A 21,821-nucleotide genomic window follows, 5' to 3' on the forward strand; every position below is an offset into this window, starting at 1 on the left:
GCCCTCCCTGCCCGGAGTAAAGATGGCCGCCGCGGGCGGAGCGCGCGGGGAGCCGGCTCCGATCTCCACGCCCCCGTCCCCACCCCTCCCGGCTGGGCGCTGACCCGGGGCCTTCCTATTGGTCGCTTCTCGTGGCGAGCCCGGATTGGGCCACATGGGGACGGGGTGGGTCCCACGGACCAATAGCGGCGCGAGGGCTGGCGGTGGGCGGAATCCCGCCCGGCGCCGTCAAGTAGCCCCGGGAACTGCCCGCACCGCGGAGCGGTGGGCGGCCGCAGAGGCCGAGCGCTCGGCCGGTTCCCGCTGCCCCTCGGCTCTGCCCGCGCGGCTGCGTCCTGCGCAACGCTGCCCGCCTCGGCCCGCCATGCGCCCGCCGGCCCCGTCCGCGCTGGGGCTGCTGCTGCTGCTGTTGCTGCCGCCGCCTGGTGAGGCCGCCAAGAAGGCGACGCCCTGCAAGCGCTGCCGGGAGCTGGTGGACAAGTTCAACCAGGTGGGCCGGTCGCCCCACGGGGGACACGGAGCGGGGCGCGGGGGCCGGCCTGGGGGGCGGCGGGGCCGAGGCCGCCCCGCCATGGACCGGGGTCACGGACCCAGGGTCGCCCCGCGATGGACCGGGGTCGCCCCGCCACGGGCCAGGGTCACGAACGCAGGGTCGCCCACAATGGGCCGGGGTCACGGACCCAGGGTCGCCCCGCGATGGATCGGGGTCACCCTACCATGGGAACAGGGTCACGAACCCAGGTTCGCCCCGCGATGGACCGGGGTCACCCCATCATGGACCGGGGTCACGAACCCAGGGTTGCCTGCAATGGGCTGGGGTCATGAACCCAGGATAAACTCGGCATGGATCAGGGTCACCCCACAATGGACCAGGGTCATGAACCCAGGGTCTCCCCACAATGGACTGGCGTCGCACCGCAATGGACCGGGGTCACCCCACCATGGACTGGGGTCATGAACCCAGGGCCATCCCATAATGGACTCGACTCACTCCAGGGATGGACCCCAGGTCACCGTGGTGATGGACCCGGGGTCACCGGCAATGAATGGCTTTGTCCTCACAGTGGACACGAGTCACCCCCATGGTGGACTAGGGTTGCTCCCACCAGGGATGTGGGTGGGGGCAGCAGCGCTGAGCCCTGTGCCCGCCCTCTCTCCCCGCAGGGAATGGTGGACACTGCAAAGAAGAACTTTGGCGGCGGGAACACGGCTTGGGAGGAAAAGTCGCTGTCCAAGTATGAATTCAGGTGGGTGCCACACCCCTGCTCTGACAGCCCAGCTTCGGCACTTGACATGTCCCCGCGAATGCCGTCACCCACACTGACGACGGGGACACACACGGGGTCCCTTCAGTGCAGTCATCTGTACTCTGGCCGCTAAATGGCCTTTTGCTTCCACGCTTGTCCCCATATCCACTCTCCACATGGCAGACAGGGTGGTCTTTTAATGGTGCACGCGGGAACTGAGTCCCACCACGTAAAGGGTCGCTGGCTTCCCCGCAGGTCGGGTTAGCCCTCTGCCTGTCGCACCCCACGTCAGGGTCTCCCTTGCCACCCTGACCACCGCCCTCTGAATTTAATTCTCCCCATGGTACCAACTGCGCTCGTCCCCAGCTGATGTGTTCCGCACCAAAGTGCCACCATCATTCCCACCTAGCACCAAGTGGGGCCTCAGGATGTCCCTGTGGGACGGACGCTGACCACCTGGGCTTGCCTCCTCACCTTGCAGTGCTGACGGGCTTGTGTTTCAGTGAGGTCCGCCTGCTGGAGATCACCGAGAGCCTGTGCGGGAGCAGCGACTTCGAGTGCCACAGTCTGCTGGAGGAGCACGAGGAGCACCTGGAAGCCTGGTGGCTGCGGCTGTGAGTGTCCCCGTGCCCCCCACCCCCCGGCCCCACACCCCCGTGCCCCCATCCAGTCCCCCCTGGCCCCATGCCCCCACCCAGTCCCCCCACCCCCCGGCCCCCCAACCTGTCCCCCCCCACCCCTGGCCCTGTGCTCCCGCACCCCCCACCCAGTCCCCCCCACCCCCCGGCCCCGTGCCCCCACGCCCCCCACCCTGTCCCCCCCTCCTGGCCCCCCACCCAGTCCCCCCACCCCCTGGCCCTGTGCCCCCACACCCCCCACCCTGTGCCCCCCACCCAGTCCCCCCACCCTGTGCCCCCCACCCCCCGGCCCCGTGCCCCCACGCCCCCCACCCTGTGCCCCCCACCCAGTCCCCCCACCCTGTGCCCCCCACCCCCGTGCCCCCACCCAGTCCCCCCACCCCCCGGCCCCCCACCCTGTTCCCCCCACCCCCCAGCCCTGTGCCCCCATGCCCCCCACCCTGTGCCCCCCTCCCGCTCCCCCCCGTCCCCCCACTCCCCGGCCCCCCACCGTCCCCCCCACACCCCGGCCCCGCGCCCCTGTGCCCCCCACCCAGTCCCCCCCACCCTCGGCCCCGTGCCCCCCACCCTGTGCCCCCCACCCCCGGCCCCGTGCCCCCACGCCCCCCACCCTGTGCCCCCCTCTTGGCCCCCCACCCAGTCCCGCCACCCCCCGGCCCCGTGCCCCCGTGCCCCCCACCTTGTCCCCCTCACCCCTCCCAGCCCCATGCCCCCATGCCCCCCACCCTGTCTCCTGGCCCCCACCCAGTCCCCCCCACCTCCCGGCCCCGCGCCCCTGTGCCCCCCAGCACCCCCCACCCTGTCCCCCCTGGCCCCGCACCCCCACACCCCCGTGTCCCCCTACCCTGTCACCCCCACCCCCCAGCCCCGTGCCCCCCTAGCACCCCCCGACCCTGTCCCCCCTGGTCCTGCACCCCATGCCCCTGTGTCCCCATACCCTGTCACCCCCACCTCCCCGGCCCTGTGCCCCCATCCCCCCACCCTGTTGTCCCCTCCCGGCCTCGTGCCCCTGTACCCCCCCATCCCCATACCCCAGGCCCACCCATGCCCCTGCATGCCCCCTAGTGCCCCACCCCTACCCTGTCCCCCAGCCCCGCACCCCCATACCCCCCACATACACCCCTGCCCCCCGCTACACACCGCCATGCTGCAGCCTGGCCCCACTGCTCTCCCCTGCGTGTTCAGTGAAGCTCTAGCATTCATGACTTCTTATTTTTTAGTTTATAAATTTGAAACAACTTCACACTTAGAAGAGTTTGCACACGCTTGTTCTCCTTCTTGCCCATGTGTTACCACCTTTTATTACCTTAACGTGATAACGCTAGCGAGTCGGTAACGGGAGAAGCTGTTCACACCTGGGCCGTTGTTTCCCTGACGTGATCTCTGGAGCACATGTTGTAATAAACTGTGTTTTTGTTTTGAAGAAATCTGTCACATGAGCTTTAATGAACATGTTTTTGATTCCTCAGGAAGAAGGAGTATCCCGACTTATTTGAATGGTTTTGTGTGAAAACGCTGAAAGTTTGCTGTTCACCGGGAACGTATGGGCCAGACTGCCTCGGTACGTCGTTGGGGAAATCTTGAGTGTCCTGCATCATTCCCAGTATCCGTGTCGTGATTCCCAGGTGGGCAGAGGCGTGGTTGGGACCTGGGGCCATCAGCTCCCACAGGGCCCAGGGCGCCGGGTCCCTGCCCCCTCCACGCCGCAGGGCCTCCTCCTGGGGGCCGGACAGCCCTGAGTCCCTGCTCCTAAGAGGGCTCCTAATTCAGGGGTCTGCAGGCCTTCGGTGGGGCCCCTGTGGGTCGGTCTTAACCCAGCTGCGCGGGTGCCACCCTCTGAGTGCAAGGAGGCAGCTCTGTGGCTTTCGTGGCCCCCGCCCGGCTCTGCCCGCGGAGCAGCAAAGACCTGTCTGTGGGAGGCGAGGGGGCAGCGGGCGTCTGCGGGTGGGATGCGTCACCTCAGCCTTCAGGGGGGAAGCCACAGTGAAGAGGCGCGCGTTGAACCAAAGCCACGGTCCGTGTGTGGCGTTGCCAGTCACCCCGGCGCTCAGCGGGACGGAGCGGCGCGCGTTGCAAGTCGGGACCCTCTCCCTGGCCGCGGCCGCCTCCTGCTGTCCTGCTGGCGTGTGGCCGCGGCGGGCTGTCCTCGCTGTCCCAGGCGGCCGCACCCACGCCACGTGTCAGCGTCCCCGTTGTCCCCGTGTTTCGGGGAGGCTGCCCGAGGCCCCCCTCGCTCCCGAGCAGGTGAGCCCCCGTGCCTGCAGACCCCAGGGCGTCCTCCAGACGGCCTTGCCGCGCTTGCGGGCTCGTGAGTTCCCGAGAGGAGCTTGTTTGAGGGAGGAAGAATGGGTTCACGGAGCGATGCAAACGCGGTTTTGGCTGTGAAGAGGTCAGTGAGCAGGCTGCCGCGCTCCCTGGGGGAGCGTCTGAGTGGCGGGTTTGTGTCGCCCGCAGCGTGCCAGGGCGGGTCCGAGAGGCCCTGCGGCGGGAACGGCCACTGCAGCGGGGACGGCAGCAGGCAGGGGGACGGGTCCTGCCAGTGCCACCTCGGCTACCAGGGGGCCACGTGCACCGACTGCATGGACGGCTACTTCCGCTCGCTGAGGAACGAGACGCACAGCGTGTGCACAGGTACGTGGGCCGCGCCGGGGCTCGCGGGAGCAGCCTTTCTTGGAGCTGCCGCCACACGTGGGGGCCCGTTGGCTCCCCCCGCACCCCCGGAGCGAGGAGGCCCTTGTGAACTGCGCCAAGGGCCACAGCAGCGCGTGCAGGCCCCGGACGGTCTTGCTGTCTGTCCCTGAACAAGCCCAGGAGGGAAGAGTGGGTCCACCTTTCCCCGCGTCCTCCGGACAAGGACCGAGCGGGTGGACGGTGTGGAGTCGGCGGCCGTGTCCCATCCACGCCAGCCTTGGTTCTGGGTGACCTGGCACCCGCCGCGTCCTCGCAGGGACCTGCTGTCGCCCCGCGGCTGCCTGGGCAGGATGACCCGCCTGCGTGGTGCAGGCCGCAGAGGCCCGCGTCCCCGCACCAGACGGCAGAGCGGTGGCCCGAACGAGAACTAGCACGCCCGGGGCCACAGCGCGTGGCCCCCTGGCCCCGTCAGAGGACGCGCCGCCTCCCTTACCCTGGCACTGGGTCAGGCGGGCCCTTCCCACCCGGGTCCTCAAAGGTGCCCGGCCATTGTTCTGGGCTCCCTCCCGGTCGGGCCTCCGACGGGCCTGTGGGGTCGTTCGTGTCGGTAGTGAGCGCACTGAGCGCCGGGCGGACGCCGGCCGTGCCTTCCGTGCGTGGGGCATGGGCCCGTGGCCCGACGGCGGCTTGTGCAGACCGCCGCGGAGGACGGCGAGCATGGCTCCCGTCTGCATACGTTTTCTCATCGATCTCTCGCCGACGTTGGGAGACGTCTTGGCATCAGCGACTGAGCTGGGTTCCTGCGTGAGGGCCCGTCGTCGCTCCGCGGCTCCCTTGGACGCTCTGTGCAGGACGTGTTGGGGCACCGGGAAGGCCGTGGCCGCTCTGGTTCTGGCGCCTGGCGCTTGCCTGGCCCGGGGCACGGGTGCCGTGCGGGGCACACCGGGGCTGGGGGCCGCCTGGCGGGCGTGGGCTCTGGGGTTTGGGCAGCTGCTTTCCTCGGGTCATCAGCCCTTTCCCTGGGGTCCCTGTCCGCTAAGAACGTGACTGTGAAGGGGCCCTGAAAGCCCGTGTGGTGTGTTTCTCATTAAGTTGAGGAATATTATGAAACACGAGAGTCGATTTTTATATTGTTGAATGAGCCTTGCTTTGCTGGGGTTTTTTTCTTATTTGTATTTGGTTTTTGTTTTCGTCCTAGTGAAGGTAAATTCCTAATTTCTGAAGTGACCTTTGTGTCCTGTTTGTTACTGAGCATGGGATTCACGCATGTTGACAGGTGTCCCACCTCTGCTTTCCAGCTTGTGATGAGTCGTGTAAGACGTGCACGGGCCCTACCAACAGAGACTGCGGCCAGTGCGCGGTGGGCTGGGTGCAGGAGGACGGCGCCTGCGTGGGTGAGGCCGGGCGGGCTCCCCTCCCTCCTCCCTCCCCCCTCCCTCCCTCCTTCCTCCTCTCTTCTCCTCCCCCCTCCCCTTCCCCCTTTCTCTCCTCTCCTTCCTCTTCCGCTCCCTCTTTCTTTCCTCCGTCCCCCTCCCTTCTCCAGGTACAGGCAGGGAAACTGAGGCACAGACCTCCCTTTGGCCTGGTCCAGCCGCTCAGCCACAGAGAGGAGGCGTGCCTTCCTGACACACGCACGAGGCCGCAGAGTCCAGGCCCTGTCCCCACCTGTCCCCACGCGCCCAGCCTGGCGGCCACCGTGTGCTTCTACTGTACCCTTTCCTTTGAGCTCCAGCCTGCCTGTGAGCCCTGGCTTCCAAGCCAGTGCCTCAGGAGCCCCGGGGAGGGCCTGGCAGTGGGGCCAAGGGGCTCCCCCTCAGGCCCGGGTGCTGGCGGGCAGCGGGAGGAACGGCAGGCGGAGGCCAGGCTGCGGGCGGCAGACCTGTCCCTAGTGGCTCGTCTCGAGTGGGTGGTGGTCCCAACACCGACCTGGAGCTTCTGCGTGTCCACGCGGAAGCACAGGATGCTCACGGTAGCTCCTGGGCCCTCACAGTGGCCCCTCCCCCGGGGACGCTAAATGTTCCTTGTCCCCCCTGCACGTGGAAGGCCTCCGGGAGAAACATGGACACGCGACCTCCACACAGTGGCCACCTCCCTCTCCAGGCCGGCCGTGGGTTGTGTCCGGCCACCAACCGTGTCATGTCCACGGGGGCCCGGGGGGCCTGTCCCTCACAGCTGCACTGCTGTGTTCCAGATGTGGACGAGTGTGCGGCAGAGACGCCTCCCTGCAGCGACCAGCAGTACTGTGAGAACGTCAACGGCTCGTTCGTGTGCGAAGGTGCCTGGGCCCCGGCTCCTGTGGGCGGGCGGGCCGGCACCTCCCCGGGCCCTGGGCTCCAGGTCCTCCTTTGCGAGCCGTTGTCCGCGGTTTGCCCACGTGACTTCTGTGGGTTCTGCCTGCTGTAGAAAGTGGAAGGTGGCAACCCACGTAATAGGTATTTGCTGCAGAAAAATCAGAAAATTCAGATAAGTTGAAAAGACGGTAATTTTTAAAACCACCAATTCCGTGGAGTGGGGAGCTCTGTTAATAGTGTTACTGCGCTCAGCCTCGTTCCACGGGGCCATGACTGTTCACGCCGTGTCACGTCGTCCGCGGCGTGAACGTGCACGTTTGTGATGCTGGAGCCGGCCCCCTTTCCACAGTTTTCTTCGCAGTCTGTTGTGCGATGTTCAGGTCCTACCAGTTCTCCCACAGTTGTGCACTCGGAATACCTCGCTAGATAGAGCTTTGCGTGTTCTTCCTTGTTTTCTTGGGATTTGTTTCCAAACTGCTCGGGAGAGTGGATTGTAGGGCCCCGGCGTCCCCAGAAGGTTGCACTGACGTGCTCTCAGCAGTGCGTGAGGCTGCCTGGCCCCCCCCGCCGCGTCTGCGGCCCCCCAGGGCAACGGCCCTGACAGTAGTGAGCCCTCACCCGGGGAGCGTCCCGCGTTTCTCCCTGGCTCTTCCTGCCGAGCTCCTAGCCGGCCGGTCCAGCAGTGCCCGAGCTGGAGGTGGTTTTGTCTTGCTCCGAGAAGACAGTCTGCAGAAGGGGGGCGTCCGTGTGTGGTCGCGGCTCTGGGGTGCACCTTGCTGCTTTGCCGGGAGACGGGGCTGGGGTGTCGAGGACACTCTCTGTGGCACCCACACGTTGATGAGGGGGACGCCCAGATCGTCACGTGGCGCGGCTTCCGGTCCCATTTTGCTCACAGGCGGCTGTCTGACGTCGGTGCCTGTCCGCTCTTGTTCTAGAATGTGATTCTACGTGTGTGGGCTGCTCGGGGAAGGGCCCAGGACACTGTAAGGAGTGCATCCCGGGCTACACCAAAGAAAGCGGCCAGTGTGCAGGTCAGTGCCCTTGCGTCCGTGCTGGACTAAGACGGAACGTGGCAGAGGGGCCACCATGGGGACGGTCCCGTGCAGAGCTGGTGGGGGTGGGGCACCGGCTCCAGCCCCTTCTGCGACTCTGTTTCCCCCAGCCTCTCAAGCGTGAGATGCCGCAGCAGCAGGTGGGGACCGAGGGTCTGTCCCGGCCGGCCCCCAGCTGTCAGGTGTGCGTGGTGCTGGCGATCCTGCGGCCGGGGGCTCTGCTCCAGCCTCCCGTGCCCAGCCCCCCCACTTGCCGCCCCCCACGGCCCCCGTGGCTGCACGTCAGGCCCTCCGTGGTCGGGGCCCGGCTGGAACCCGCCTGGAAAAGGCAGCGAATCCACCGATGCCCCACGGCGTGAGCTCGCGCGGGGCTTCCCACCGTCACACGCCTGCGCTGTCCCCTCTCGGCTTCTCTGCCCGTCCGCGACCCCAGCCCTGAGACCCGCCCTGCCCGATGTCACTTTCCGGTGCGGGAGCGAATCGTGAGCGCGCCTCCGTGGTGGTGCCGTGAGTGCGGACGCAGCGGCCGGCCCAGCGAGCGTCTCTGTTGCAGACATAGACGAGTGCGCGCGTGCGGAGGAGGCGTGCACGCGCCAGGACGAGAACTGTTACAACACTCCCGGGAGCTACGTGTGCGTGTGTCCCGAGGGCTTCGAGGACACGGGAGACGCGTGTGTGCGGACGCAGGCCCCGGGCGGCGGTGAGTGGTGTGGCGCTGCGCGGCGGGCGCGGCCGGCTCGGAAGCTCACGGCGAAAGCGGCCCGAGGAGGGTGCTGGCGGGGGTCGGGGAAGACAGGAGGGGAAACGTCGTGTGGGAGGTCGGGCGGGAAGGGGGGTCGGTGACCCCAGGGTCGGCAGGCGGGCCGGCAGGAGAGGCCGGCGGCCGTCCCCGCGTGAGCTTCCCGAGAGCCTGGGGCCAGCACCGCTCCGAGCCTGTGGGGCAGGATCGGCCCGTCTGTGCCCGCCTGTGCCCGCCCCGGCGGGTCAGGCTCGGCTTGCCGTGGCTTACAGCTGCGACCCTCCGATGCCTGCCTCTGTCCACGTGGCCTTCTCGTGGCCTGTGTGTCCATGTCCCAATTTCCCTCTTCCTATACGGACCCACCCCAGTGACCTCCCCTCACCCTGACCGTCTGTAAAGCGCCCCCAATTCACAGTTCTGGGGTTAGGATGGCCCCGTGTTCTGGGGACACGGCTCTTCCGTGACAGTCTCGTAGAAGTTGTGGAAGAACGTGGAGCCGAAGGGGCAGGGGCGGTGTCCAAACGACACTGACGCAGAGTTTTCCTGAACGAGGAAGACCAGACGCAGACTCCAGGAGCTGCCCGACCCCGAGCTGGGCCGAGAGGCGCGGGGGCACAGCCAGGTGCTCGTAGTCAACCCTGGGCGCCAAGGACAGGGACGAACCCAATGTCCGCGGGGAGCAGGGCCACGTGCCACCTCCGCCCCCAACATGTCCTGGGGGCCTCCCCGCCTGCACCCCTCACCATCGTCCAAGCTCCTGTTGGCCCCGGCTGATGGGGGAGCACCTCGCCATCCCTGTCTTCTGCACCCGAAGCAGAGGGCAGCCCCGAAACGCCCTGCGGCCGCGCCTCCTGCCTGGATGCCCCCAGCCGTGGGGGCTCGGGACCGTCCCCGCGGAAACCTGGCCGCCACACCCTCAGCGCCTCTCGTGCTGGGATTTTACCCGACGATCTGTGTTTGTTTCCCGGCAGAAGTCACAGAAGAAGACCCAACACAGCCGCCCTCACGTGAAGATTTATGATGCGCGTCCGGAGGCCAGACCTGCCCTTTAAATTATTCAGACTGACGTCCTGGAAATGCGGTCCTCACACCCCCGTTTCTCCAGGAGATGGTGGAGGCGAAGCTGCCACCTTGGAAATGGTTCATGCCCATTTGGCCCTTAAAAAAGCTGCAGTTCCTGGTTGTTCTTACACAGATTTGTATATTTTGATACCGTTGTTTATAATAAAATTGACCATTGAAGGTAATCAGGCACAGAACACGTGCGAGTCTGTCTCACTGAAAAAACACGAATGCTTCAGGATGGGGTGTGCCCCACGCGACCTGCTGGCCCTGGGGCGGCCCCACCACGGGCTCGTGAGGGTCCTGGGAGTCTTGACTGGGAGAGTGGGTGTTGTGGAGGCGGGACCCCCGGGGCCGGACACGGCCATCCCGCCTTCGGGGCTGCAGCTGCAGAAGAGAGTCCATCGTAAGCCCCGGGGCCAGTTTCTCATCCAGGAATGAAGTTGAGAAAAACGCAGGCTGTGGCTTCATGGGGAGGCCCCTCCGAGCCCCCCGAGAGTGTTCTCACCGGCGGGAGCGGCCAGCCCCCCGGGCTCAGCCAACCCCAAGTGAGCACCCGCACCTCCACTCCGGTCCAGGCGGCTGTCACCCTGGGGGCGGCCGCCTGGCCCCACTCCTGGCACCGAGGACCTCAGCGCCCACACATCCCTTGCTGCGTCTACGGCACTGCGAGGGAACTCCTGCAGGCCGGACTCCGTGCGGGTCCTCGCCGGGCAGGGGACCATGTGCTGGCAGGTGGATCCCACCCCGGCCCAGTCTCGTGTCGGCTTCTCCCTGGACCCCCGCGGGCCTCAGCTGGCCTCCCTGGCTTTGCCTCTGTCTCTGCGGTGGGGGACAAGGCCAGGCGCCCCTGAATTCCTAGGGGAAACACAAGTCACGTTGGCCGGACGGGGCAGCTGCCGCACAGGCAGGGGCTGCTCTCGTCCAGGCCAGGCCTGCTGGGGGGTCCACGCGCATGGTCTGCTCATGGAGACGGGCGTCAGGGTCTGGGCCATGGGACAGTGGGAGCCCAGCGGTGGGAGAGGCCGCCACTGCAGCTGGGGGTTTCCAGGGAACTGGGCTGGGGGTTCTCGGAGGGAGGGAGGGCAAGCCTGAGAGCGGGGGGCTGGCGGGGGGCATAGCAGGCGGGTGTCAGTGGGGAGGGGTCAGGCCCTGCTGTTTTGGACGCGAGAAAGCCCCACAGCTGGCTCTCCTGCGGCCCCCATGTTGGCCTGCCGCGGTCTGTGGGGCCCCTTATGGGGTCTGAACCCTGCCTTCTGCTGTGTCACGGCCCCACCCCAGACCGCCACCACGGCACCGCGGGCCCGGGGAGGGAGGCGGCCAGGGCGGGCATCTCCGTGCTGACAGCAGCTGTGGCCACGGGCCTAGGTGCCCCATTAACCCCATCTCATTCTGCCCGGAACCCCAACTCAGGGCCCCCCAGCAGGGCATGGCAGCGTCAGGCTGACCGGGCTCCCGGAATGTACCAAGCGTGGTCCCTCCTCAGGGCCTTCGTCCTGCTGTCCCGCGGGGGCGCCCGGGGGCTGGCTCTGGCTCCGTCCCTCCTCCGGGGTCCCGCTCAGCGGTCACCTCTCAGAGGACTGCCTAGCCCCTTCCCCAAGGCGCGTAGGTCTGGAGCCAACGGCGGAGCGCCCCCGCCTCAGTGTCCTCACCTGTAAAGAGGGACATGTTCCCAGTCAAGGGACCTGCAGACAGAGGAGGCGGAGGGTCCCCAGCCTGGCCCACGGTGTGTGTAGGGGTCGTCCTGGGGTACGACGTGGGCAGGAACGGTGGGCCTGACCCCAGCAGGCCTGGCGTGGGGCTGTGGGTACAGGCAGGGTCCCGGGGACCGCGGTGCTGGACGCCGAGTTGCGGGGACCAGGTGCTGAGCACTTAGATGTCGGAGCCCCTCCTGGGGCTCTGGCTCTGCTAGGCTTGGAGGTGACTCTGTGGATCCCCCGCCTCTGGCGGCGACCCCTGCCCAGGCCCTGCAGCCTCCCCTGCGGGCTGCCCGTCAGGCCTGGCCAAGGGACCGCGGGTCCAGGCCCCAGGCAGAGCGGCCGCGGCCGGGCCCGGTGGAGGGGCGCGGCCAGCAGGTGGCGCTGCAGGACCAGCCCCGGCCGCACGGCTGCCTGGAGCCTGGAACCCGGAGCCCGCCTGGTGAGGCGGGTGGGTGCTGGGCTTCACGGCCCCCAGGAGGGCTGGAGTCCCAGGTCAGGACGCTCTGTGGCCAGGGCCCCCAGCCCCCAGCGTTGACAAGAGTGTCGTGCTCCCAGGATCCAAACTCTGCAAGAAGTTTGGGCACCTTGGAAGCAGGGCGGGACTCAGCCTCAGCGGCCCCACAGGGACCCCCAAAACTGATGACCTTGGAGTGACCCAGTGGCAGAGAGGAACCGTGCATTTCTGCTCCCTCTCCGCACCCTGGATGCTGCCCAGGGAGGGGCTCACGGGGCCAGCGAGTCAGCTCCCAACCCCACCCCCACCCACCCGTTACGGCTGGGACACCGCCTCGCTGCGTAGGATCACAGGGTGCAGACGCTGCCCTCCCCGGCCCCAAGCCGGGCAGCCTGCCTCTCCCGCGGTCCTCTCCCGCTGGCTGGGCTTCTGCTCCCCACCGGCCCTGGCGCATGGGGCCTGGGGGACCGGACCGGGGCCCCGCAGGGCCGGGAGCCTCAGGTTTCCAGGCCTCTCGGCTCCTGGACCCCGGGGTCCTCCTCTGGGGACACAGCACTGCGCCCCGGTCCTGGCGGCTTCCCTCCTGCAGGATGGCCTTCCATACACGCCCTGCCAGCTAGAAGCTTCCGGAGTGTGCCGGAGAGCCCCACGGTCACGGCCACCGTGCCCCGCTCTGAGGGACAGCGGGTCGCTCCGCCTGCCGTGTCGGTACATGGGGCCCAGGACACTTGTCACAACTGGGTGGGGGGACGCCTGGCGCTGCTCGAACCCCCCAGCGCCCAGGACGCCCCCACGGAGAACGGCCCTGCCCCTGCCCCCGCGGTGGGGGGAGGCTGACCTCAGGCCCCGGCCTCCGTCCCGTGGGCTGCAGGCGCCGTGAGCCGAGGCCCCTGTGAGAGTCGCTGCCTGGGGCTGGGCTGTCTGGGCTCACCCGTGGGACCGACGAGCAAGCAGCCTTCATCTCTGCTGTCTTGGCCATTCTGTCTGCGCACTGTGCCACCCCGGGCCCGTGACCGGCCGGTCGCTGCCACGCAGCCGAGTGCTTCTGTCTACCTGTCGCGTGGTGGGTGTCCATGTGGGGCTTAAAACGTCCGCCCCTGTGCCCACCCCATGGTCCCCTGTACGCCTCTCCCTGGACTCCTTGTCCCTGAAACGGCCATTTCCCTCCTCCCACCCCCCTGGCCCGCCAGCTGGGCCCACTGCCCAAAGCCCTACAACCTGAGAGGGCCACCCCCCACCACTGCCACTGTCCACCTGGGCCCACACGCTGTGCCGACCAGCCCTGAACCACGACGGAGCTCCTCCCCCTCCTCAGCTGGTCACAGGAACCCCTGGGAGGCCACAGGTGTGAGGGGGTCGCACAGGTGAAGCTCACGCAGGTCTGGACCACCTGTGCGTGCAGGGCCTTGCTCATGTCTGTCCCAACCTCACGACAGGGCAGGTCTGAGGAAGCCAGGCCGGGCAGCCGGCCATGGTCCCGCGGCCAGGCAGGCCCTCTTTCTCAGGACCAGAACCACAGCTGCTCTCCCACAGACCACACATGCCCGCCCTGGACCCAGGGACCCACACTTCTCCCACCCACACTTGCTGCAAAGCCTACGTTGCCCCCAGCCCCCCCGAGTCAGCTCAAACGTAGCAGCAGGGACCTGGGGCCGTCCCTGCTGGCCCTGCGGGCCTTCCGTGGTACCGGGAGGTGCTGAAGCAGGACTCCCAGAAGCCCCCAGCTGCGGCGCTCCTTCGTGGTGGCCTGCCGGTGCAGCCCCCGTCCTCTGGGGAGGGGCTCCCGTGTGCCCGGGACCCCTGGATTTCTCCCTGGAGTGCACGTGTCCCACGAAAGCCCCTTCTCCACCATCTGGTCTGATTCACCCAGGGGTGTCGATTTGGGGGACAGCTGTGCTGTTCTGGGGATGTGAGGCTGGTCCAGGGGACCCTGGGCAGAAGAGTTACCGTTACCTGGGGAGGGACCACGTGTTCTCTGCAAGTGATTGTACCCGGCTTCTGATTCTCCTTCCTGATCAGGATGGAGGAGAACGCAGCCTCGCTCGCTCTTCTAGCTGTCCGCTGTCCTCCTGGACCCATCCCCGGCCTTCTGTAGTGGTCAGACTGGTGGGGCAAACACAGGTGCCACAGGGCCATCCCCGACACCCTTCGGTCTTTAAATGTGTCGTCACTCACCCAGGAGGGCACGCTGCTCGTCACTGTCTCGGTTGGGGGCAGTTACAGACACTTCCACTGGACTTGTCCATGCCGGTGGCCAAGGACGGGACATCAACCATCAAGTATGTGCACCCCACTTGTCCACTCTGGGCTTTGGGAAATGACCGCTGGCTGGGTGTGCGGACCCAAAGTCAGGGATCAGGCCCTGGCTGGAATCGCATTTGTGGGACCCCCACTCTAATCGGGGAGCTGCGGTCATGCTTTGGGCCTCAGGTTACCAGCGTCAACTGGAACCCTGTGTCCAGCAGTCCTCACGTGCTTGGGCATGTCCCCTCCCCTGGGTTCAGTTACAGGGTCATGGGGAGGGTCTGGCACCATCCCCACAGCGCAGACTTACAGTTTGCTTCCTGAGGACCCGGCCCCCTTTTACCCCCTGGGTTCTGGGTCTGGAATCTGCCTGAAGCCTAGAAACTGGGCAAAGGACCACGACCTCTAATTGGGACCTCCTGGTCACGCATCCTTGATTTCTTCTCTTTGGACGCTTGTCCAGTCTCCAAGAACACTGTGTTCTGTTCACCACCACCTCGGCACCTCAGGCCCTTGGCCTGGCTTCACTCTTGCTGTGTCCACCTGGCCTCTGGTGGCCAGCTGCCACCATCCCTGTCATGTCCGTTCCGTGACAGCCTCTCCCACGGTCAGCAGATCCTGCCAGGGGCCTCCACTGACCACACGATGCTGGTGCTCTGGTGGCCTGGCTGCACGACGTGTCCTCCAGGCCACCTGGGGAGCCCACCCCAGCCTTCCACTGTGGCCATGGCCGTTGTGACAGTCTGCCCTTTTCAAGACTGCCTCCCCAGCCCTGTGACCGCAGCACCTTCTGGGACGGAGCCTCAGACCTCGGGAAAGGCTCCTGGTCAGTGAGCTCCCCTCAGCTGCCTGGGACAAGGTGCTGGGGCCTGAGTCCCCTCTGCCCTGCACTGAGCCACCATGTCCCCAACACATTACATCACTACTTATTTCCAAGAGGGAGGCGGGAGGGTCCTGAGAGGTGAGGCTCCTGTTTTCTTGAAGGAAGACTTCCCGTAAAGGGGTGGGCCACTTGTGTGGTCATCCCTGAGTGCCCATTCCCTCCAGCCAGCACCCTGGTCGGCACACAGCAGACCTGGGTTTCACCCCGTGGGAGCCGGCTCCTCTGACCACTCAGTCCTCACAGCCTCCCTGCAACCTGTGGCCCTTTCCCAGAGTGACAGGGGACATCATCATCCCATACTCTCCACTACTGGACTCTGCCCGGCCCGTGCGGCCCCCTCCCAAGTCCCCATGGCGACAACTGTGACCCCTGGTATACCCACAGTGCAGAGCGGGCCCGGTCCTCCTGTCTCTGCACTGGCCCTTCTGGACCACCCCAGCTCTGTCCACCTGCGCTTGTTCCCAGAAGGGCTGTCAGTCCAGGCTGACCCCCTGGGAAGTGTCCACACGGTGGTGAGGGGGCCAGCCTTTGATCCCCCATGAAGTGACTATTCACTGGGCAAAGTCATGGCCGTGGCCATCCCTGCAGGGCCCAAGGGTGAGGTCCCCGCAGCTGAGGACAGGCCGTCCCCTCCTATTCCCTGGCCCTGGCCTGATGCTGGGCCCTGGTCTGCACGCTGCGTGCAGGCCACTGCCCACACACACCAGCCCCTCCAGCACTGCCAGGGCCTGCCCGGCCTCCCTCGCGCCCACCCCCAACTGTGCCCACCCCCAGTCCCTGGCCCAGCTCGTCCTGCCCGTTCTCCGGGCTAGCTGTGGGGGCCATCTCCTGGGCTCCTCACTCCCTCCCTGCCGGGTCCTGGACGAGGCCGGACTCCTGGGGACCCCCCTCAGGCACTGCTCTCAGCTCACACACGCCCCCCCACCTGCCTTCCCACCCCCACTGGGTCTGCCCTCCGGCCCTCCTGCACCACTGGGCTCGCTCAGGCAAGCCTGGGGGGGCTCCAACCCACTCCTTGGTGCAGGATGCTTGTTAAACGGATGACTGGGGGACCCTGGGCGTGTGGGTGCAGTCATTCTCTCTCGTACCCCGGTACCCCTGCTGCCACATTGATCGTCCCTGGGGTGGGGGCGGGTCAGGGACTCGGGGGAGGGGCACTGGGGCCTAGAGCAGGGGGTGGGGCGGAGAAGGCTTCAGCCCGGCCTGTGGTTGGGTGGCACCAGCCGCCCGCCTCTGCAGAGACAAGCTGCCCTTCAGGCCACAAGCCCCCTCCCAGTCCAGGGGTCCCTCAAAGCCTTCATTGTGGCTGGGATCATCCCAGACGCCAGGCTGGCTGGCTCCACACCAGTGAGGGGCAGGAGGCCCAGCCTGTCCTGGTGAGACTGTGTGGGGTGTGGGACACCCACCTTTCCAGAGACCCCTCCCCCCAGACCCAGTGGGCTCCTTCTAGACCCAAGTCTCCAGGGGACATCATCAGGCTGGGCCTGGGCAGCCCCCAGCTCTCAGCCACCGCACAGCTGTCCAGGGCCAGGGTCTCCCCTCCCCACCTGCAGAGGGGAAGGGTGCATAGAAATAAATGGAGGGAGGAAGGGAGAGAGTGTTACCCATGTCTGCCCCTCAACCCTGAAGGCCCAGGGCAGCGCCCCGGAGGCCTGCGGATCACAGAGCAGCCGCGGAGCCACCTCCCCGCTCCCCCTCCTGCCCTGCCCCCAGAGGGGTCACCCGCGGGCCTGTGTCCTTGCTGGGCTCGTGGGCGCATGGCCCGCAGCCCGCCGTGGTGGGGGAGGGGAGCGGGCCCCTCCTGACGGCGCCCAGTGTCTGGGGCCCCCCCACACCTCAGCCCCCCGGGAGACCCCATGGCACAGAGAACACGGACCGAGGACCTCCCCGCCCCCGCTCCGGCCCCCCGACCCCCTCTCCCCCTTCTGGGCCTCCCTGCCCTTGTCCCCTCCACTGCGCCCCTCGGGGCTCCCCGCCCCGCTCCCCGACTCCCCACGCCCGAGCCGCGCGCTGCCTCGCCCCCCCGCCCCCCGCAGCCGGGGGAGGGTCGGCCGCCGCCCCCTTTCCGGCCCCCACGTGCGGGCTCCGGCGGCGGGCGGGAACGGGGGAACGGGGCGCGGCCCTGCCGGGAAGGGGGCGGCGCCGGAAGCGGCGGCTGGCTCGCCCCCCCCTCCCCGCGGGCGGGGCGGGGGTCCGCCGGGCCCGCCCCCATTCCCGGAGCCTGGGGGACGCGGGTGGTGACGCTGACGGGAAAGCCCGAGGCTTCGGGGACGTAGGCGCGGCGCGTGCGCGGTCAGCCGCGACCTTCTGGAAAGCGCCTGACGACAGGTGGCCGCGGGCGGGACGCTCGCGCTCCTCGTTACGTCATTGCGGGGGGGGCTCCCAGAGGAACCGGCCGGCGGAAGCGGGCGGGTGGATGCGACGCAAGCTCAAGGGGGGGGCGGTGAGAGCGGCCGCCCCCGCGTCCCCGCCGGGGGAGGATGTGGCCCCCCGGCTCCGAGAGGCTGGCGGGGGTCTGTGTCCGGGAGACGCCTTGCCTCCAGCCGGGGTGTGGGCCCCCAGGAACCCCCCGACCCCCCATGTTCGATTGGGGGCGCCCCCAGGACCCCGGAGTCCCGCCATTGCCAGCCCAGCCTAGGCAAGGCCTACTCCAGGCTTTGAGGTTCAGGAAGGGCCATTCCTGCCCCCGCCCCGCCGCCCTCCATGGCCAGGCACGGAGGGATGACCACTCATCTCCACGCCTCTGGGACCTCAGGCTCTGTCTCCGGAGGGCCGGGGGTCTGGGGAGTTGGGCAGGCAGTGTCTGGGCTGGCCTCATCAGAGCCTGAGCCCCCACGGCTTCCTGGGGCCCGGCTCCTCCATCGTCCATCCTCCCCTGGGAGGCAGGGCTCTGCCCCCTGGGACCCTGGGCGCCTCCCACCCTCTTGAACCCTCTGACTCTCAGGGAGACCCAGGGAGGCTGGGGACCCAAGGGAAGGCTGCACTGTTGTGGAGTGGGGTCTGATCTCTGTGCTTCCAGCTGAGCGTGCCTTTGAATTTTCAAACAGCGGTCAAACAAGTGAACCTCCGTCCATCCCCTCCATCCTCATCCCTTCGTGTGGCCCAGAGGTCCGGCCGGACACCCATTTACTGCTCGACCTCCTAGCTGTCACGACAGAGGAGAGGCCGCCTGCGCGTTCAGCCAGGGCCCCGCGTCAAATCTACTCTGGTCTCAGGCTAGAAATCGGCTGTTCCCCAAAAAGCACACAGGTTGGGGGTGAGGGTTTGAGGTGCCCCTGTGGCCCACAAGCCCCTTCTTGCCCCACCATCAGCACACCCCTCCTTAGGGTGAAGGGTGGCTGGGACATGGCCCCCTGAGGGGTGACTGGGGAGGGGGGCACCAACCTGGGGCTCCCCCAGCCTGCTCTGCCAGGTGAGCGTGCACCCTGACTCAGCTGCTGGCCACACAACAGTGGCCCTTGTCTGGCTGCCTGGGTGGGGGCTGGGGTGCCAGCCCCGGGGTGTCTCTGGCAGAGAATGGCATCCGCCCCCACCCCACCCTGAGTATATTGTCCATTCTCCCTCCACCCTGCTATTAATAGCTCCTCCCCAAGCCAGGCAGCTATAAATAGCCCCCAGCCCCTCACACAGGCCCCTTCAGACCCTGCTGCCGGGGCGCACACAATCAGCCCCACACGCTAGCACACTGGCGCACTCAGAGCCGTGCACGCCCGGGCACGGAGCCCACTCCTCCTCCGCCGTACGGCCAGGCACGCAGGAGGGTGCACACAGCTCCCCGCCAGGGTCAGCGAGACGGTCCCCACACTCTCGTGGGTCCTCCCGGGGCCAGGGCCGGCGGCGGGGGGCGGGGCTGTTTCCCTCCCCTGCCATCCCCTCCTGAGGCCAGGCGGACGGGCAAGAGCAGGCCTTCCGGGAATGCAGGCAGGCTCAGTCTACTCCTCCGGGTGCCCTCAGAGGTCCTCTCAGACCCTGAGCTTTTCCTCTGCGGGGCAGGCCGCACAGCCCCCACCTGGCTGAACATCCCGAGGCGGCACCCCAGCCGGCACTGTGGCCCCTCCAGTCTGGAGGGAGGCCCAGGAAACCAGCCCCCTGTGGACTCGGCCCTGGCCCTCCGGTCCAGGCGCTGCTGGGCCAGGCCCTGTCGGTCACGGCTCAGCGCAGCCCCCTGACTCTCTGGCTCTGGGGGACCCCGGGGCTGATCCCGCCGCCCACCTGTCCCATGGGACGGGCACCACTGAACTCCTGTCTCCTGCTTGCTCCGGGGGGCCTGTTCTCAGCTAGTGGTGACCCCTCCCCTGCAGGCCCTGTGGCCGGTGGTACCCAGGGCCAGGATGGGGGGCCTGGAGCCCGCTGTTATTGTGACAAGAGGAGAAAAGGAAAACAACCCTGTTTACGGAAAAGGCGCGTCCGCCGCCACTGACCAGCAGCCTTCCTGGGGGGACAGAGGCCCTTTGTTGGGAAAACAGGAAGAGAGGATTTCCAGGACCCATCGGGCCACCCGCCGGCCGCCCGCCCCAGCTTCCGCTGATTCTCCGCAGCTTCTGCTGGCCACCAGCTGGGCCTGTCTGTCTATCCCCTTGTCTCTATGTTCCTCTGACCACGAGACCCAGGCTTCCAGCTTTGGGGGTAAAGCTGCCCTCAGTGTTCAGTCCCACAGTGGGGGAGCGGGGGAGTCGCCTGGAGGCTGCTCTCTCCTGCCCCCTGACCACACAGGACCAACCCCTGAGACGGGCCCGCTGGGCCCCCAGCTTCAGGCAGAGTGGGGAGCACAGCAGGCCTGGCCACCGTGGGGTCACAGCCCCGTGTGGAAGCCCACAAAGAGAGCAGCCCCACACTGTGAGCGGGCAGGTGCAGGAATCACAGGTGTGGACAGGGGTCTCTGTCAGGTCACAGCAACCAGGGCTGCCCCTGAGTGCGGCCTTGGACTGAAGACCCCGGGAGCACAGAGAAGGGCGTGGTCAGGCACGGGGAGGGAGGGATGAGGCTCAGGCTCGCTGAGGGGGTGGGGGGAGGTGGTGGCCAAAACAGCCCAAGACGTTCTCCTTCCCCTCCTGCCCGGGGCAGCTGGCATCTTGGGGTCAGTGGGCATCACGTCCCTGCCACCCAGGACCATACCCAGCCTGTGCACACACAGATCTGCACTCACACATGCGCACACGCGTGCACACATGCTTGAACACGCCTGCCCACACGCATGTGTGCAGTCACGTGTGCACAGCCCCCAAGCCCCGATCGTCAGCACAGCCACCCCGTCCTCAGGGGCAGGGCGTGAGCACCTGCACCCTCTTGCCCCTGCTCCCAGCCAGGAGGCTCCGTCGGCTCACTCACCCAGCCTGCCCCCATCCCAGGCATGGTCCCCAAGCTGTCCCCCTGCCCGGTGCAGCTGTGGGGGGGGGGGCAGGCCTGTGTCAGGGTGACAGTTCCCCACCCCCGCCCCCCCGACGTCGCGTCTCCCCACTACCCAGGGCTTCTGTGACTCTGGGCACGCCCCATCCCCACCACTGCATGTCCTGTTGGGCTCTCGTGGGCCAGAGTCAATTCCATGGTTCTCCAGCGACCTCGGTCGGCCCTTTGGGGTGGGTGTGAATATCACACTGCAGGCCTGGGGGGGGTGTCCAGGAGCAGTGAGGGAGAAAGGAGGTGGGTGCCCAGGAGGCTGTGCCGGCCCCAGGACCCCGGCCCCCTAGCAGGTGCCTGCCACCTGCCTGTGATCCAGCTGCCTCCCCTCAGGTTGCCCAGTCTAGCCTCTGTCCACACAGTGCCCAGCTGTGTCCCTGCTGTCTGGGGGGGGGGCGGGAAGGGCTCCCCTTACATCTGAACTGCAACCTCCTCAGGCTGGCGGTGGGCCAGTGTTTGGACCCCCACCCAAGCTGTAATGAGGTTTTATCTTGTTCTTTCTTCTATTCAGCCAACAGAAGAAGAATACTGAGCCAGTCCGCGCCGGGCCCTGGGCCTCGAGAGTGACCCTCCCGAGCTCACGGGCAGCCAGGCACCGGTGACTCCCATGCCCCAATGGCTGGGTCTGCACCATCAGGAGTGACCCCTGCAGAGGCTCAGAGGGGCTGCTCGAAGGCTTGAGGGGTGGACAGGGAGACCCCACCCCCCTGACCAGGTATTTGAGTTCAGCTCTGGCCTTGGTGCCTGGAGGGCTCAACAGAAGATTCCTGGGCCTCAGGGGGACCCTTGCCCCTGACCTGCCCTCCTCAGTTTCTGGGGAGCACTGGGTGGAGGTGAGGGATGGGCCACAAGGGTACAGGACACTGGGTGGGGGCAGGGGGACAGCCAGTGATGGAGGCCGGGGGAGTGGGAGCTGAGGGTCAAGAGGAGCTGGTGTGAGGGACTTCAGGGGGCAGATCTGGGGAGGACTTGGCTCGTTCCCTGTGGGCTGGGCACCCGGTGGGTTCTGCACCGAGCGGCCACGAACTGACAGAGGCTGGCGGATCCCTCTGCTGCACAGTGCTGGGGTCGCTGCTGAGAAATTCCTGCCTGGAATGAGGGCCTCGGAGCAGCGTGGAGGGCGTTGCTGAGAGCCTGGTGTGGGGTAGGAGGAGGGCCCCTGCAAGGTTCCGGGTGGAGGCCAGGCTTGGGCGGGGCCGGGGCGGGGCGCACGGTTTGGATGTGTTACCTGTGGTCCAGGTCCACCGTTTTCTCGGTTCCCACGTGCAGCTCGCCGACAGGACATGGACAGGGCCATGTCCTCTGTGGGCCTGCCGACAGCCTGCAGCCTGCTGAGGCCCCTGGAGGCGCCACCTCGGCCGACCAGATGGTTGCCTCTGTCAGAGAAAATAAGGGGGCAGCGGGCGGGGGGCGGCCTCGCTTCAGGTGACGATGGCAGGGATGCTTCCCCAGAACGCACAGCCGGGGACTCTGTGTGTCTGTT

General features: G+C 67.3%; 1 protein-coding gene and 2 long non-coding RNA genes across 5 annotated transcripts; 2 read left to right on the top strand and 1 right to left on the bottom strand.

Annotated features, from left to right (window-relative positions):
* On the top strand, nt 1-9,857 carry CRELD2 (CRELD disulfide isomerase 2). 2 transcript variants are annotated; one of them, XM_036069319.2, is made up of 10 exons: nt 1-490; nt 1,165-1,247; nt 1,751-1,861; nt 3,355-3,446; nt 4,340-4,516; nt 5,815-5,910; nt 6,708-6,791; nt 7,743-7,838; nt 8,413-8,559; nt 9,570-9,857. In XM_036069319.2, exons 1-10 carry the CDS (start codon nt 155-157, stop codon nt 9,617-9,619), a joined length of 1,272 nt encoding a protein of 423 aa, XP_035925212.2. In that variant the 5' UTR covers nt 1-154; the 3' UTR covers nt 9,620-9,857. The 2 variants fall into 2 exon arrangements, with proteins under 2 accessions (XP_035925212.2, XP_077932896.1); XM_078076770.1 differs by lacking the exons at nt 8,413-8,559; nt 9,570-9,857 and adding an exon at nt 7,970-8,406.
* LOC118521029 (uncharacterized) lies at nt 9,851-15,671 on the bottom strand. The gene is made up of 3 exons (XR_013449406.1): nt 13,768-15,671; nt 11,127-11,312; nt 9,851-10,518 (listed from the first exon to the last, which is right to left on the bottom strand). It is a non-coding gene; the product is annotated as an uncharacterized LOC118521029 (long non-coding RNA).
* Nucleotides 15,672-17,185: 1,514 nt separating this feature from the next.
* LOC118521040 (uncharacterized) lies at nt 17,186-21,509 on the top strand. 2 transcript variants are annotated; one of them, XR_004909943.2, is made up of 3 exons: nt 17,186-17,269; nt 17,989-18,190; nt 20,850-21,509. It is a non-coding gene; the product is annotated as an uncharacterized LOC118521040 (long non-coding RNA). The 2 variants fall into 2 exon arrangements; XR_004909944.2 differs by lacking the exon at nt 17,186-17,269 and adding an exon at nt 17,340-17,454.
* Nucleotides 21,510-21,821: the final 312 nt, after the last annotated feature.

Source organism: Halichoerus grypus, chromosome 6 (genome assembly GCF_964656455.1).
Source record: "Halichoerus grypus chromosome 6, mHalGry1.hap1.1, whole genome shotgun sequence".
Lineage (NCBI taxonomy): Eukaryota > Metazoa > Chordata > Mammalia > Carnivora > Phocidae > Halichoerus > Halichoerus grypus.